Source organism: Crocodylus siamensis, chromosome 6 (genome assembly GCF_052110815.1).
Source record: "Crocodylus siamensis isolate JL-2025a chromosome 6, ASM5211081v1, whole genome shotgun sequence".
NCBI classification, from domain to species: Eukaryota; Metazoa; Chordata; order Crocodylia; family Crocodylidae; genus Crocodylus; species Crocodylus siamensis.
Genome location: NC_143400.1, coordinates 47,065,579 through 47,082,354, shown reverse-complemented (window position 1 = coordinate 47,082,354; position 16,776 = coordinate 47,065,579). Strand labels below are relative to the sequence as shown.

Below are 16,776 nucleotides of genomic sequence, written 5' to 3'. Positions count from 1 at the left end.
TAGTGTATGTGCCTGAGCTGGTACTGTGAGTGTGTGTGTGTATGTATGCCTAATAGGGGCATATGCAGCTAGTGAGTGTGTGGTTAATTGATTTTTATGTGTGCATGTGCAATTGTACACCACACCCTCCTGTCTAACAGTGCAATACTGAGACCCTGAGCGTTGGCTTGACCCCTCAGGGCAACAGTTCCACAGCATTAAAAATGAACAAAACAAAAAAGCCTCAGTCCTTGTGTGCAAACTTGGCTTACATTGAAACAGCTTCCAGCGATCGATCAATCAATCTATTTTTCACCTTCCCTCACCTCAAGCATGTTTCCTGACAGCTGCCTCCCTTGAAGGACTTGGCTTCCATCAACTACTTAGAGAAGCCTTATTATAGACTGTGCAGGACAAATGAGTGCCATGATCTAAGCCTAAGGATTAAATTTGGTTTCATGTTAAATTTATCTAACACTTGCTTACAACAATAAATATAGCTCCATCCAGGCAGATCTAAGGTTCCATTTCTCCTCGTAGAATATTGGATTATCCAGGTAGGTGCTTCACTACACATGTTGCCAGAGTAATTGGAGGGAAAAAAATTACCTCGAGAAAAGAATTTGACACTGGAGGAGAAAAAAGTTTCTCCCACCTTGTGTCCTAAGACAGAAATCTTTAGGACACTGGTGTAGGGGGTAGAGGGATCAATTTCTGGATTCTGTCACAAGAAAGATTTGGACCAAGCCCACATCTTCTAAAGCCGGTCCATTAGGCAGCTAGCAAAGAAGGAAATGTGGTGCCAGGATGGGGGAGAGTCAGAAAAAGGATGGATCACTGAGATGAACACAGCTTCAAGAGAGTGAGCCCTGGATTTCTGCTGCTATTCCCATTGCCCAGTGGGCAAAAGCTGAGAGCAATGGAAGGACATTGTCAAATCAGTCAGAGAAAAGGATTTCAGAGTCAAGTATCTGTTACTGATAGAGGAAGAAGCTACTCGCCTTCCCTGCTTGCCTTGTCTCTCTCTTTAGTGTAAATATTAAGTTCATTTTAACTTATTGATTCTTTATCTTCAAGTCTGACTGTATATAGGTCTGGACTATGTGAGAGCAGTAGCCATTGTATCCTAGTCTTTAGTGACTTCTTTTTCTTGAACCAAACACAATGTTATCAGTCTCTTTTACTCTCAGGGATTATTATGATTTTCCTACAGGCAAGACTATTTTGCAATACATTTTATTGGACCAACTCTAAAGTCTGGAGATGTGTTGGACAACACTTTGAGTATTGAGTGGCCCCAGACATGACACTCGATGCCGGAAAGCCAGTCCAACAGCTCTACTGATTGGATATGGTCCAATCACAGCCACTGTAATTGAACTGCCCACAGCATCTTGTGTATTTAGAATCCCACACTTGGAGGTGGTGGCAGGGGCACTTTACCTAAAGCTTGGCAAACAATATTTAGTTAAAGCACCCTGCCACCATTTCTGATTTGGGTCAAACTGGTTTATGAAACTTCTGTCGCAGACCCCTTCCTTGTTCAAGTTAAATCAGTCCCCTAGCATGCTTTCCAGCCCTGGGCTGTGCTGGAGCTGAGCTCTGTGATTCTAGGGGCCTAGAACAACAGAATTAAGATGGCAGGACCCAGCCAAAGTAGAGTGGGCCTCAGGCTGATTAAGTACCAAACACCTGATGCAAAACCACCCTGGCATCTTAGAAGCAGCCTCCCTGTCCAATTATGACACCAAGGTGTGGCAGGAAATACAATATGGTGCAACTCTGAGAGGCCACAGAGGGTGACCGAGGGGTTGACTTTGCCAGCCCAGCATCAAAGCTGTTGCACCCTGCCAAGGATAGTTCCTACATATTCCATAAAATTGTAATTACATAGCATATAATTATTCTTCGGATCAAACAATTTCCATATCCTACCATTACAGATCACAGCTAGTGTTTTGTGCCCAACCCCAGTGGCACGTGATTGGCTGGGTGTGAAGCCCATCACTCCATGGAGCCACAACTGGCCATGGGAAAGCAGGGTGCAGGGGTGGTGGCACTGGCAGCTGCTGCATGTGAGCCTTCCTCCCTGCCCTGCACCCCATCCAGCACCACTGCTACATGCACCCCTGAAGGGCACGGGGGGGAAGGTGCATGCCCCCACGGCAGGATGGTTTGTGGGCTGAGGCCAGGGCAGTACTGGGCTGTTCCCAGTGGGGGTGTTGGGCCAGGCTGCACTGGAAGAGGGTTGGGGGGACTACAGTGAATGTTGGGGTGGCTGCAGCCTCTCCCATAGCCCTTCTCCCAATGCCACCACTACCCCTGGATGATCTGCTGGGCTCTGAGTGTCCCACAAACTGGCCCAGCTGGGGTCCTGTTCATGGTGAATGAGGACCCGGCTGGGCCACTGTATAGGACAATCCCCGCAGTACTTGAGGGAGTGGGCAGGGGTGGATGATTCACTCTTACCCCTTCCCCGCTTCCTCCTGCACTGTGGGGGTCTTGATTCCCCAGCCCCACTCCCTTCGTCATCACCATGGGGTGTGTGTGTGTGTGTGGGGGGGGATATTGAGGCCCCTGCAATGAGGGAGGGATCAGGGGCTGGGGTGAGTGGGTCCCCAGCCAGGGCAGGCGGTGGGACAAGCAGTGCCATCTGGGCCTCCATTTGTCCTACCACCTGGCCTGGCCAGGGTCCCACTCACCCCAGTCCCTACTCCTACCTGTGCCCCACTCCCTCCCTTGCTTTGGGGACCTTGATCTGCTCCCCCCCGCATGGCCCTTTCCCCTCACCCTGCCTCTTCCCCCACAGACTTACCTGTTGGGGGGGAGTGCACTTATACCCATCCCCCTGCACCCCAAAAATATTTTTTTCTCTCTTTGCCTGTGCAGCCCCTGCCCCAGGCCCACCAGAGACCTACTCCCTCCCTCACTGTGGTTGTCTTGATCTCCTCCCCACTTCAGAAACAGAAAAAAATACAAAGGGGCACATGAACTGAAACTTGTTAAAAAAGGTTGAAAATCCCTGTTTTAAAAGAACATAGCAGTTACAGTCATGGAGTACACATACAAAGCAATTTAAAATGGGGGACATTCTCAACTGTAAAACAAACTGATGCATTGAGGATTTCTCAAGCCATCCATGGGTCCAAGAGGTTTAAGTGATTTGAGTCCTATGACAGCTACCCACTTGACAAAACTTCATAATGTACCTGCCTAGCTCTCCTCATAACTTCATGGCACACCTGTACTCTGGGCTAGCAACTTACTTCCCACTGAGGAGAAGACACAGTCCCCTGTTGGATGAGCCCAATGTTGGACATTCTTATTACATTGTTTCTGAGTCTTATTGCATAGTATTGAGAATATCTTGGGTCCGTGTTCCTACCAAAAACATCAATTACTAAAGTTTGAGAATGTACTTTACTATATTTGGGGTCTTGGGCCTCCTGATGATATACAATATACTCTAAGGTTTTTTCTGAGACAGGAATTCAAAAGGAGAGGACTGAGGAACTTCCCAGATTGCAAACAAAATATAGGGCAAAAGTGTATCCCACTTCAAGGCGTCTACTGCCACAAACACAGAAGTCAGAGTAGAGTTAGACCTTATAGACTGAATCAGAGAAGCTAACTGAAGTAATGGCACCACACTTAACATAATTCAGTCTCTGGAAAGTTTTTTTTTGTCCCAGAAATTTATGATCAAGTTCACTTTTTAAATTCCCTTAAAAACAACAGCACCATGGCGTTCCTTCCAAACTATGCTATTAATAGCTGTCAAGTGAAAATACAAGGAATAACTGATGTTGGTGCCCCTTCCATACCAATAATTTAGGGGTTGAAGCAGCCACCTGAGAAGCGAGGGGTCCCTCAGGAAGAAGCCCATCTTCCGTGTCCAGTTGGAAGTGTTGTTCAAAACTCACATTTCAATAATGAGGTTTGAAGGGCCTAGCATCTAGACTAAGGAGTATTTCAAGGTGAAACTTTGTGTGTCTCTGGTTGAATATTCTCCTTCAGCATACTAACAGATTAATTGGGATCAGTGTTTCTCAAGACAGTGCGCTAACAAAACTAAAGACTCATTCTTGTTCCCCAGAATTAAAACTGGAAAATAAAAGGTGAAATACTTCCAACACTCCAGCACAGATTACTGCAAAAGAACTCATACCTTTCATGCATATCTGCCCATACAGTGCTTTTATAAAAGGTTGGATGGAGGACAGCTATAAGAGCACAAATATTCTTATGGTTAAGAGGTAACTGGTTGGGCATTTAGTCTATAAATAAGTATATGTTATGAGGTCATGTAAAACACATCTCCCATTAGTGTATTGTTATACAAATTAGTAATTGCTCAAATAACGAACAAAACTTTATAAAGGGGGGGGTAAGACAAGGTGCCACATTTATTGATTACATGAGTTAGACCTAGAGGTTCAGGCACATCATTCATACAAATGCACACAAATCATCATACACATAATGAAGATTTGAAGATAGCAGATTTAAAGATAACAGCTGGAGCAGGGTGAACAGATGTATCTGTGCTCTGAAACAGCAGTAGAGAAAGAAACTTGCCCGACTTGGCATTTTCAAAGTGTTCTTTTATAGGGATTGGCATCTTTTGTGTCAGTGCTTTGGGGTTCTTGTATACCCAGCTTGTTTTTGCAGTTGTTTTTCTTTTGTCTTCAGCTTATCTTAGCCTTGGAGTGTTTTTGTTGCCCATCTAGAAGACTTTCTTCTTCTGTTATCTCCTTTGTGCCTTTTGAGCTTCAAAGGGATTCTTCAGCCCTTTGTTAGTTAGAACAAATACAAATTAACAATTGTTCTCTTTTATCGGTGTTTAACAGCTACTCGTCTTTTAGTTTATTGGTGTTATTGACGTTCTGTGGCTTTTAAATGCATTTAATACATTAAATTTCATACACCACTGAAATACATGTACTTATTTTGATTTTTTTTTTCCTAATTGTATTTTATATACTATTGTACTAAGACGGTTACTGATACGCACTAGTTTAATTCACTTGGAATCTAAAGTATGTTTTGTTTTTTCAATCTCAGTTATAAATACATAACTGATTATTAATTTCTCATAAAATGGGTTGCCAATTTTTTTTCTTTTTAATTGTGCCAACCAGTTATACATCGTAGTTAGTGGTATCTCTTACATTATTAAACTGATCTACTTCTATTACTAACTTCATGGGCCATCTATTTTGTATTTTGCTTTAATCAATAAAGAGTTTCTTTATTTCTTTATGCAAATACTGACGGTATTAGGTTTATTAATTTTGCAAAGTTTGGGGAGGTTAAACAAAGACTAAAACATTTATTAGTCTCTTTACTAATGAGAGTGCAGATATTTATTTCTAGCAGTTTTTCTGCTTTGCAATACACACACACAGCAAACATACAACACTCCTCTTTTTCTTATTGGACTTGCAATAGAAGTTGTTGTACTTAACCTAAACACCACAGTATGACTTCAGGCACTCTGTGATCAGGACTTAACTTTTTGTTTTTAAAGCAACTGTATCTTTTTCACCTGCTTTAAAGCAGTTATTTTTAAAATTACATTTTCACTTTTTTCTTCTACTTGCTCTAGCATTTAAACTCTGTTAATTTTTTCCTTTTTTTTCCCTTAAACACTTTCTACATCTCTCCCTCTCTCTCTCTCTAATGGCTGCCTCAGCTTGGTTTTTTTTTTTTAACTTTTTTTCAATTTTTTTTTCTTTGGCCTTTACTAAAGGTTTTTCTGTCAGGGTATTTACCCCCCCAGCCTCTTTTCAATTAAGGGTAATTCACAAGGTGGTGGAAGCTAGGGTTTTAAGATGCTCTATATTCACCCCTGCCCATTTTCCAGGGTGATTGTTATGCAGCATTTTGCAGAGACTACTCAGCTACAGGTAGCTCTACCACACTAACTCACTACACTCAGGAGAGTGGCAGTTTTAGGTCATACCTGGAACTAAACTTTATACTCTCCTGCTATGGTTTTGTTTAATTTTTATGGGCACACTTTCTCACGTTTGGTTTCTTGGCTTCTCTTTGGACCAGTTGAGATTGCAGGCTCTTGGCTCTAGCAGCTCTAACAGTGATTTTTTTTTCTCTCTCTGTGCCCCTTCTCTGGACTGCCAGATCACTTGGTCTTCTAGGGCTCTGCAGACCTCTCTCAGATCTCTCTCTCTCACCTCTTCTCAGAGCCTCTGGACTCATCTTCAGTTTTTTCTTGATCTAACTCTTTTTGAACTTTAAGTCACTGACTCTGCCTCACGCATATTTTAGACTGAGTTCTTGGTTTTTCATGCTCTCACAAACTTTGGCTGGGCTCTGCTATTTAGCACTCATTCTTAATTTTTTTTTCTGTGCTCTGTGAGTTTGTTCTCTAACACTTTTAGAGATCTTTCACTTTTCAGCAGGTCTCTGGATCTAGCAATTCTCTTTCAACTCTCATGGCAATACTTTCTCTAGCAGATCTCTCTCTCTAGCAACTTTTCTAGAATCCCAACACTTCTTTTTTCTAGGTTTTCCTTAACTTTTAGCTTTCTTTTCCTTTTAACAGTTCTTAACTATAACTTTTTTCTAGGCTACAAGCTTTACAGCTCATTCTCATCAGTGCCCTCTTATAGCTTTGCTTTCTGCAGACTAATCTATACAGCAAATCTTGATTTTTTTTTTCTTTTCTTTCTCTTTCTTACAGCTGCACACTCTGTGCTGACCTTGCCTTTTACAAACTAAAAACAATCCCTAAGGTGCTGTGTTTATTGATAACATGAGTTAGACATAGAGGTTCAGGCACACCATTCATACAAACACACAGAAATCATCATGCACATCATTACACACAGGCATACACATGCACAAAACAACTATTTTATTTAAACATAAAGCAGATATAGTTACCAGCAATAGTTGCTCAATATCAGTTCAGGGTGGCCAACCCAAGCTTATGCAGTAGATGATGATGATTTAAAGATAGCAAATTTAAAAATAACAGCTAAAGCAGAGTGAACAGATGCATCTGTGCTCCAGTGAAACAGCAGTAGAGGAAGAAACTCACCCAACTTAGCATTTTCAAAATGTTCTTTTATAAAGATTAGCATCTTTTGTTTCAGTGCTTTAGAGTTTTTTCTATACCCAGCTTCTGTTTTTACAGTTGTTCTTCTTTTGTCTTCAACTTATCTTAGCCTTAGAGTGTTTTTTTGCCCATCTAGAAGAATTTCTTCTTCTGTTATCTCCTTTGTGCCTTCGAGCTTCAAAGGGTTTCTTCACCTGTTTGTCAGTTAGTGGGTGGTAACTTACATTTGGTGCCTTGTTGCTTAGGTAAACAGTTGAATCTTCTTCTTTTGTCTCTATGCCAGTCTCTCACCATTCACCCTTTTACACACACTCATACATAAAGGCTATGCAAAGTTCATTCACGTATGTCAAGCAGAAGGATACAAAATGGAGTTTTCAAGTTGCTTACAGGACAGACTAACATGGTTATAGTTCACTATTATTACACTCTATGTTAACATCAGCTATATTAGTTCAGTTCATACTACAGTATGACTTAAAAAAAAAACATTGGCATGCATTTACATGCCTCTCACTTTCTGCAGTATATTTGAAAGAGCTGCTTTTACCTCTTTGTTTCTCAGGCTGTAGATTATAGGATTTAACATGGGAGTTAAGATACTGTACTGGATGGAGAAGAGTCTGTCAAGAATGACCAAAGAGGCTGAGCTAGGTCTCAGATATCTAAACAAACCAACCCCATAATACAGAATAACTACAGTGAGGTGGGAGCTGCAGGTGGAGAACGCTTTACCCCTGCCCTCAGCAGAGCATATATTTAGGATGGTGGAGATGATGCAGATGTAAGAGACCAGGGTGATAGAGATTGAGGTCAAACCTGAAATCATAGTTGAAATGAGAAATGCCATCTTACTGGTGAAGGTTTCTGTGCAGGACACTTCTAGGACGGATGGAAACTCGCAAGTGAAACTGTGCACTTCATTGTGCCCACAGAAATGCAAATGTAATACAGGAGCAGTGTTTGTCAATGAATAAAATATACCAATCACCCATGCACCTCGCACAAGTCGTATGCATACTTGCTTATTCATTGTCCCCACATAATGCAGTGGGTCACAGATGGCAGCATATCGATCATAGGCCATTGATGATAGCATGAAAATTTCTGTACAGGACACCAAAAGAATTAAACTCATTTGGACAAGGCAACCGTAAAAAGAAATTGTTTTCTTCTCTGCCAAGAAATTCTGCAGTACCTTTGGGACAGTGACTGAAGAGTAGAAGATGTCAAGGAAAGATAAATGGAATAGGAAAAAATACATAGGGGTGTGAAGGTGAGAGTCGGCTTCTGTCACCACCATGATGGCCCCATTTCCCACCACAGTTAATAGGTATATAAGTAGAAACACCAGAAAAAGAAAAGTCTGGAGCTGTGGATCACTGGAAATGCCAGACAGTATAAAATAGCTGATAGCTGTTTGGTTCCCCATAAATAGCTGACAGTAGTTTGGTTCACCAAACTGTGACCTAGAAGAAGAAATGAAAGAAAGAGTCATTAAAAAATTCCCATTTACAAAGTGTACTTCTCCATTTATGGGTAAAGTCATCTTGATATGGATAGTCTTGTCATGCTATCTAACCCTCTACCTTTCCAAATACCTTTGGAGAAAAATGGATTTCTGATTAGGAGACCCTCACCACCACCACCACCACCAACAACAAAAACAAGCTTTCTTAAGTCTTTGGGTTTATTATTGTCTTTGGTTTACCTCTCAGGTTCCTTTTGTAGAAAAAAAATAAATACTTTTTAACCAATATCCTGCCTGATAATAACAGGAGAAGGAGTTGAAGGAAATTACATGTATTCTCAATAACATAACAATGCAAGTGTAAGGTAAAAGAGGGAGAGAGTGATTGTTAGCCGAAGGAAAGGTTATTTCTTTTTTTCTTGGTTTATTTTTTTTGGTGTTAGAAGCAACGTAACATAAAATTCACACCAATATAATTATGTTATTGATTATGATGTCAATATCTTAACCTGGTATATTTTGGAGTATTTTGCAGAATACATTAGTATAGTATCTAAGCAGTAGTTATTTCAGTAGATACCTTCAGTCAAAGCTTGGGGAATTAAGTGGCCACTACTTTATTAATATGTATATTGCAAATGAATGGTGGACAGAAACGCTCCAAAGTTATACAGCACACGCACACAAAAAAAGCCCCTCATTCCAGTTGTTCACAAATGCTTGCTAAAATCTCCCTCCCCTTTCCCCTTCCCTCTCCCCTCCCCCAATGATTTTCACATTAACTCAAGCACACTTAATGACTAAGCTGCCTCCCAACCAGAAGGCTATTCGCTTTCCCTGCTTTTCTTTCTTCTCTCTGGAGAGGATAAATGTTAGGCTTATTTACCATTTTGGCTCTTTTATTTCCAAGTCTGACATAGTACAAAGTGCTGGACTCTGTCAAAGCAGTACCCATAGTATATTAGACTTCACTGATTTACAAACGTATGCACGCACACACACTTGGATGAAACATAAGGTGCATCACTCCTGATCAATCTCTGTTTGATAAGATGGGGGTGATTCTCCTCGAGCCAAGGTTTTTTTGTAATATCTATTGTATGGTTTGGAGAGGTGTTGAAAAATATTATGAGCATCAAGTGGTACTTGGTGCTGAGCTAGCTTTCTGGCATCTCTCCCAACTTATGGAGTTGGTGCACTAATAGACATCAGAAAAAAAAGCCTTGCCACCATGACACTTCCTGGACCACCGTAGCTACAAAACATTCCAATCTACTACATGATCTTGCTGATGCTGAAGAGCCTTATTTCTAAGCTAAAGTAAGGTCTGCCTTTAACACTGTTGGCCAGAAAGAATGGTTCCTTTCTACACAGGAATAGTCTAAATTGGTGTGCTAACACTCGCTGCACATTAGAGTAGAGAGGAGGCATCTTACACAGACAAATCCTGGATGTAGATGAAATTACGGAATTTCCATAGAATGGCACTTAGGAGAGAGAGTTTGTGACATTGGGCGGTGGGGAGTATAATGGTTTGGTTCAGAAAAAAAGTATCAGATGGATTTTTCAAGAAGTTCTCACTAGAGGAGGCAAAGAACACTCTATTCTTCAATATGCCTCCTTCATGTACCCTATGCTTTTAATTTCTCTGCAGGGAAAAGAGTTTTCAGCTGAAAATACAATGTAAAAAAAATAACTGAGAGGAAGCCCAGGCCATGTTGTTATTGCAAGAATATGAGGAATTGTTAAACAAACCAAGTGTGACCTTTCTTTTCAGAGGTTCTTACACCCTACAATGTGTATGTAATGTAATGGAGGAGGCTGGAAACACTAAATACCCCATAGCTACATTTAAAACTTAAAATTAATACAATAGGAATAACTTACCCAAGTCTGGATCCAGGATTCCAGGAAATATGAGATGTTTGCTTCCTGCTTCATTCTTCTCTTCTGTAGGCAGGGGGATAGATTGAGAGCATGCATGCATTTCACATCCAAATTATTTTAAATAGGGTAACTAACTGTTGCTTTCCTGAATACAACTGAGACTTTATGGGTGGGGGGCATCCAAGACCGAACAAGAATGTTATGTATTTACATCAGTTCTGTGCCAACAGTTGGGTTTTCTTTTCTGATGCCCAGATGACCAATTAGTTCATAAGAGAGAATGTTTTGTCCCTCTGGGACCTGGTCTTGAGGTGATTCCCCTCACTGATGATAAATTAGATTAAAAGAAATGGAACTGTTCCAAATAGGTGTGAGGGTAAGGGTCACAAACAGCTCAGTTTGGCCAGGGAGAGAACAACTACCCCAGCATGTCAAGACAATTTCATGTCTTGGTATTTTTCTGTCATAATAACACATTTGGCCGGGTTATGCCGGTAGTATAGCACAATGCAGTGCTGGGGCGAGTCATTCTGTGCCTGCTCTCTGCATGTTACCCCCCTGGACCAGATGCTTTGTAACTACACATCAACACTGTCACTGAATTATATGAGCTGAGAGACCTGTTATTTCAGTATCTTTAGAATGATTGCATTATTCTGCCTCAAATCCTTTACCTTTACAGATTTCTGCCTGGCAAGATCACTGCTCTTTTTTTTTTTCCTCAGATTTCCATTTCCTGTAATAAATGTCAAAAAACCAAGAGGATTTCTTACAGATCACCTACAGAGAAATAACAGGAAACCTAGGGCTTTCCATCATGATTGCACCTCTGTATATTTTGTCAGGTAAAGATGATGTAGCCATCTGGCAGTGTGTGTAGTGGTGCTTTGGGGTACTGCCATACCTACAGTTAGAGAGCAATCCAGATTGGTAACATGGGCTTCTCCACTGAAGCATTATAGCTCTCAGAGATTAGGCACCTGAACTGTATATGGATGGTTAGGAACCTATGATTCTTATACAGCTAATGGTGTCCTTTAGGGGCCTGTCAACAGTGATTCAGAGAGGTAGAATGTGCTTTTTGTGAACCAAAGGCAAACTAGAAAGGGATCTTCAACTCCAGGCCCTCTTCTAAGTTTCATCCCCTTATTCAAGCTATGCATTCTTTATGGTAAAAGTGTCCAGGGTCTGGAACAGACTCCTGTTACAGGTGGTACAATCACTTACTTTGGAAATCTTAAAAAAAAAAAAAAAACATCTTGAAGCTCACCTTGCTGGGTTCGTTGATCCTAGCAGGCTGGACCTGATGGTCTTGTGAATTCCCATCCAGCCCCTAATATCTATGAATCTTTGATCTCTCCTTCTGTGGAGTATAGGGACCAGTTCCATACTAGAACTATATCCCACTCTAAAGTTCCTTTGACCCTGGAGTGGCTGTGTTGTTCTCCAGTACTCTCCATCCAGAGCATTTTACCCCCATAAGTCATCTGCACAACATGTGTCCACTCAGCATTGCCTTCTTGGGGTGGCATCCTTGGGGTGGACAAACGTACCCCATAGGCTTTTCCTAGCTTTTCTCCCCCAGATGGCCTGTTATGTCACAGCACCTGCCATCTGGAACACCCATTTGAGACTCCTCCAACCAACCCTAAAGTTGAGGCTCCTCACAAACACAGTGGACCTAAAGAGCCAGTCCTCCAGGCTGTTTTATCCCCAGGTCACATATCACCATCTTTCTTCTGGCTGTGGCTGATGTTGTTGCCAGTTTCTCATTTGGGTCATAGTTGCTAGTGGGGTTGCAATCTGTTTTCCCCAGTGTCTGCTTCTGATGGGGTCACTGGTTCTCCTCATAGCCAGCAGTCTCTTCTGTGTAGGTTGCAACTTCCCTGATTCCTTGCCTGTACAGCAAAGTTCTTGCCACAGTTTTGGGGTCTTCCTCTTTTTTCCTGGGATTCCTCACAGCCTGTAGTCCTCTCCCCACTCTTCCTCCATGGCTGTTTCCGGGAACTGTGCACTCTTAGCCATGGCTTCAGGCAGCATTTTTTTGTTTAAAAAAAAAAAAGGGGGGGGGGATCTTTTCATTCTCTGTAAGCTCCCACTGCCTTTCCTTCTGCTTTTTCTCTGCTTTTAGGAGCTGGCCATGGTGCAACCTGGTTGCCTCTACCTGGACCTCACCCTGTTGGCACCTCTCACTGAGTACCTGGACTCTCTGCATTCATGTAGCTTTCTTCCTCTACATCTCCCCCTCAGATGCTTGGTTTGTGTCCCTGGCTTTCTCCACAAGTTGTAGCTTAGGTTGTCAGCTGTGCATCTTCCTTCTTCTGGTATTCTTGCAGCTACTGGAAAGCAACATGTCTCTTGGAGGGTCCTCTGTTGCCCTTCTCTTGAGTCGGACAGCTTGGCCCTCCAGCTTCCTTATTTTGGCCTTTTTTCCAACCCCATGTCAACTATGGTCACACTCTTTTGGAGCACTTGCAGCCTCTCTTCCTGCTTTTTGCTATTTCTGATTGCATCATGATCGGTTGCTTGAGCTCCTTCTTTTTCTCTGCCTCAACAACCAGAAGTCACCTTCACTCCCTGGTTTTATTCTCTTTTCCCTCCCTGCCATCAGCTGCTTTGAGGCAACAGTTACTTCAACCTCAGCCTGCTCAAGGCTCTGATGTTTCACCTCCAACTTCCACTGCAGACCTCCTGCCTCCTCAGGAAGATCATCAGAAAACATCTGAGTGTAACAGCTCACCTTCTAGCTTCTAGGCTGTTGGGATTTGCATTGCCCTCCACCTCCTTCCATGCCCTTCCACAGGGTGCTGACTGGCTCTTGCTTCTTGGATAGGGCTCCCGTCTCCATGCTGAGCAGCCCTTCAAACTACCGGGGTTCACTTTAAAATGCTCGAGGCCCCTCTATACATTTTCAGCTCACCCTCGAATAACATTTGTTATGCCCTTTAACAGGTGGAGGACCCTTTAGACTCTTGTAGGGCCCTTTAAACTATCCACAGATACTCCACCACATGTAGAGGCTTGGGGATTCTCTTAGCTCAAAGAGAGTGCATCCATTGTGTGCTTAGTTCTCTGTTGACTAATTAACTGATGTCTCAGCATTAATACATGCTCCCCTATTAGTGTGCATGAAAGTAATAGATTCCACAGGAGGGTAGGACTTGTAAATACAGGCCCTACCCTGCTGCTGAGTTCTTTATCATGCAAAGAAGAGGAACATGTAGATGAGGAGCCAGCTGGCTGGGTCACAAGGGTGATTCAGTGCAGGGCCTGCCTGCCAGCTAGCCAGTCACTGAAGCATCCTCTTACCCCAGCCCACCCCTCCACACCACGTTGATCCTAGTTACATCAGCCAAGGGGCCTCCTGCCAGCTATGGCAGCACTGACCCAGCTCAGTGCACTGTGCTCCAAGCACATGTATAAACTAAGTACCCGGGAGCTTCCTGGGAGCAATAAACTTCAGAGTAATAAATTCCACAGTTTATACCTGCCCACTAATGGCCTGTGTAGATGTGCCCACAGTCTTTTACAAAGTCTTTCTCAGACTTTAGACACAGTTTAGTCTATTTTTTTTTTTGTTTCAGAGTTCGCTGGCTTCTTAGGAAATGCAACAAATGTCAGTACCCCATAACAAAATCTTAACATAGTCCAGACAGAGGAGCCTCATATACCTGAGTTCTCTCAGGCCCTAATAAGGTGCCTGTGGCTTCCTGATCTTCTCTTTCTGTGTTCCTACTCAGGTGATCTTTGACTTGGTTCTTTGACATGATTCTGCTGCTACCCATATCGCAGCCCAGGTTTTCTGTCTCTCTGTTCCTCGCCCTCATACTTAGCTCTCAGCTCCCCTCTCTTGCTCTCTTCTATCTTAGTATCCTCTAGCTCCCTTCCCTAGGAGCTTTCAACTGTCTGTGATCAGCCAATTGTCTGCCTAAACTGACTCAGTCCCCTGGGTGGACCTGTGATTAGGTTTGACAGGATGCAGCTGCCTGTAGTCCTGATAAACCTTCAGATTCCTCCATCCTGGAGTGTACAGCTTGCTGCTAGCCTTTGCCTGTTACACCTACCATCACAGTTGACTGCTGCCTCCCACCTCCCCTCCCCCCATAGGTCTTTTCTCAGTCCCGGCTTTATCCACTTACCTATGCAGCTCCAAATGTCACACTGATCCCCATATCTTCTTGCCAGGTCAGAGTCTCTCCAGCCCCATCTCTTAGCTTTCATTCCAATCCTCCCAGAACTCCATAGCATAATCCCATCTATACTTCTAATCCCTCTACTTGGCTCCAGCTCTAGTCATGGTAGGACCACTGGAATTCAAACCCAAACCAGCCAAGCCAAAAGGCAGAGGCAAAGCCAAGGCAGCTGGTTAGACCCAAGCCCTGACCAGCCTGATCCTTCCCATGAGGATATTAATGAAGAGTAAGGTGACAAGGAGGAACCTATGGGAACTGCAAGCCCCTGGCAAGAGGATATAACACCCCTCCTACTACCTACTGTGTTTTTTGCCATGCTCTTAGCTGACCCCAGACTTACCAAAATCTGTGCACCTGAATCACTTGGACCTCCCAGTTCTGATCTACCATCTGCTTTAATCATGCTACGGCATTAATGCTCAGCCTGATGACTCAAATTGCAGTGGAGTGACCCCAGTCTGCCCAAGGAGTAACTCACTAAGTCACCACCCATGGCCCAGTCAGTCCTAACAAGTTCCCATAACTTGTATACAATCTCACTCCTGTCTACCTCCCAAATGTCTCCCATTGTCCATGCATCTCATTCCCTTCCTGTATTGTTAAACCTTCTACTTCTGTCCCCTCATTCTCCTATCAGTTCCATGCTACAGTCTGCTCACTTTAGCCTCCCTCCTCTCATACAAATAGAGTAAGGAGAACCTACGAACCACAATATTTGTTGCAATTGTTCAGCCCATCCATGTGTGAGAGGGGAGGGGAGAGACGGACTTTGTGTTGTCAGGATGGCATCGTAGTACACAGCTGAAATGTTCTCTCTGCTGTGTCTTTTCTTTTCAAACATAGGCACTTAGTGTGTTTTTAAATTGAAAGTCCTTTCTTCATGGGCAATGAGGAAAAATCATTTTCCAAATTACTTTTTTTGATACAGGAACAAAAAAATCCTGTAGGCCTATATTCTATTTCACTAGTAAAGTACCTAGGTTGTATATAAAACATATACATTCAAATATTCAAGCCAAGTTGTGTCCCCAAAACAACATTGGTACAAAGGGTATGCTGATAAAAGAGATAGTTGGGTGGTCCTCCTGCCATCAGCATTATGAAATGTAATCTTAAAATTCTGATGAAGGTGTATTATAAAAGTTGTCCAATTAAACATATTTCAGATGATTAACCAGGGTGGAATAGACTTGTGGTTAAGTACCTTAGATGAAAAAGAAGTTGGTGATTAGTGAGAAAATACTGTGTAGGGGCTTGCTGATTATGGTACATTCTCACTTCTGGTCTTACTGGCTTTTAAAAGAAAGTAGTTTGTTTCTGTCATGGAGTGCACTTGTGTAGTAATTAATGTGGGGAACGTTTTCAACTGTAAAAGAGGCTGAGACATTGGAGGTTTCAGAAGCCCCCAATGGCTTCAATAGTCTTACACAATCTATCTGGTCCTGATGGCACCTCCCTAGTAGGCAAACATCATAATCCACTTCCCAAATCACCTTAATCTCATAGGACTCCTATATTTGGTTAGCATCTTATTTTCTACTGAGGAGAATAAAAACAGGACACACTCCCATGCTTGGTATAGCCAAAGTTGGGCATTCTTATTAAAGTATTGCTTTGAAGTCTTGTATGGTGTGGAGATTCTCCTGGGTGAATGTTTCTGCAAGATCTGGGTGTTCCCAAAGTTGGAGAACATATTGTACTCTATTTTTGGGATCTCAGGCCCTGTGTCTACCCTACCTCCTGATGAAGGTCCAATATACCCCAAGGTTGTTTCCCATACAGGAGTTCAAATGGGGAAAATTCTGTTGAGGATCAGGGAACTTCCCAGAATGGAAAACATAAATAGGGCAAAAGTATATCCCTCTTGCAGGGTTCTGCTGCCCTAAACTTCATTAACAGCCTTACAGTCTTATTTTACCTAGTCCATGAGCATTTGTCATGAGAGGGCCACACATGCTAATATTTTTCAAAAGTGTACTGGACATTACACGCAAGTCCTCCAGGGCTTTTTGGGATTACAGGGGCAATGCAACAGCAATTTAGACATATAAGGCAATAACATGCATGACGAATGACTACATCAGCTAGTAGTGTCACCCTAGGACACATATGAACTGCCATCAGCCATGACAGCATGGAATTGAAAGCCTGAGGGCCTCAGTCAA

At 42.6% G+C, this 16,776-nt stretch overlaps 1 protein-coding gene across 1 annotated transcript; it reads right to left on the bottom strand.

Moving 5' to 3' along the window:
- Positions 1-7,562: 7,562 nt before the first annotated feature.
- Positions 7,563-8,492, bottom strand: LOC149862653 (olfactory receptor 5BS1-like). The gene has a single exon (XM_090054553.1). It carries the CDS (start codon positions 8,490-8,492, stop codon positions 7,563-7,565), a length of 930 nt encoding a protein of 309 aa, XP_089910679.1.
- Positions 8,493-16,776: the final 8,284 nt, after the last annotated feature.

Excerpts from the sequence above, each read along its gene's own strand:
- LOC149862653 (XM_090054553.1), bottom strand. The coding sequence starts at position 8,492 with ATGGGGAACCAAACAGCTATCAGCTATTTTATACTGTCTGGCATTTCC.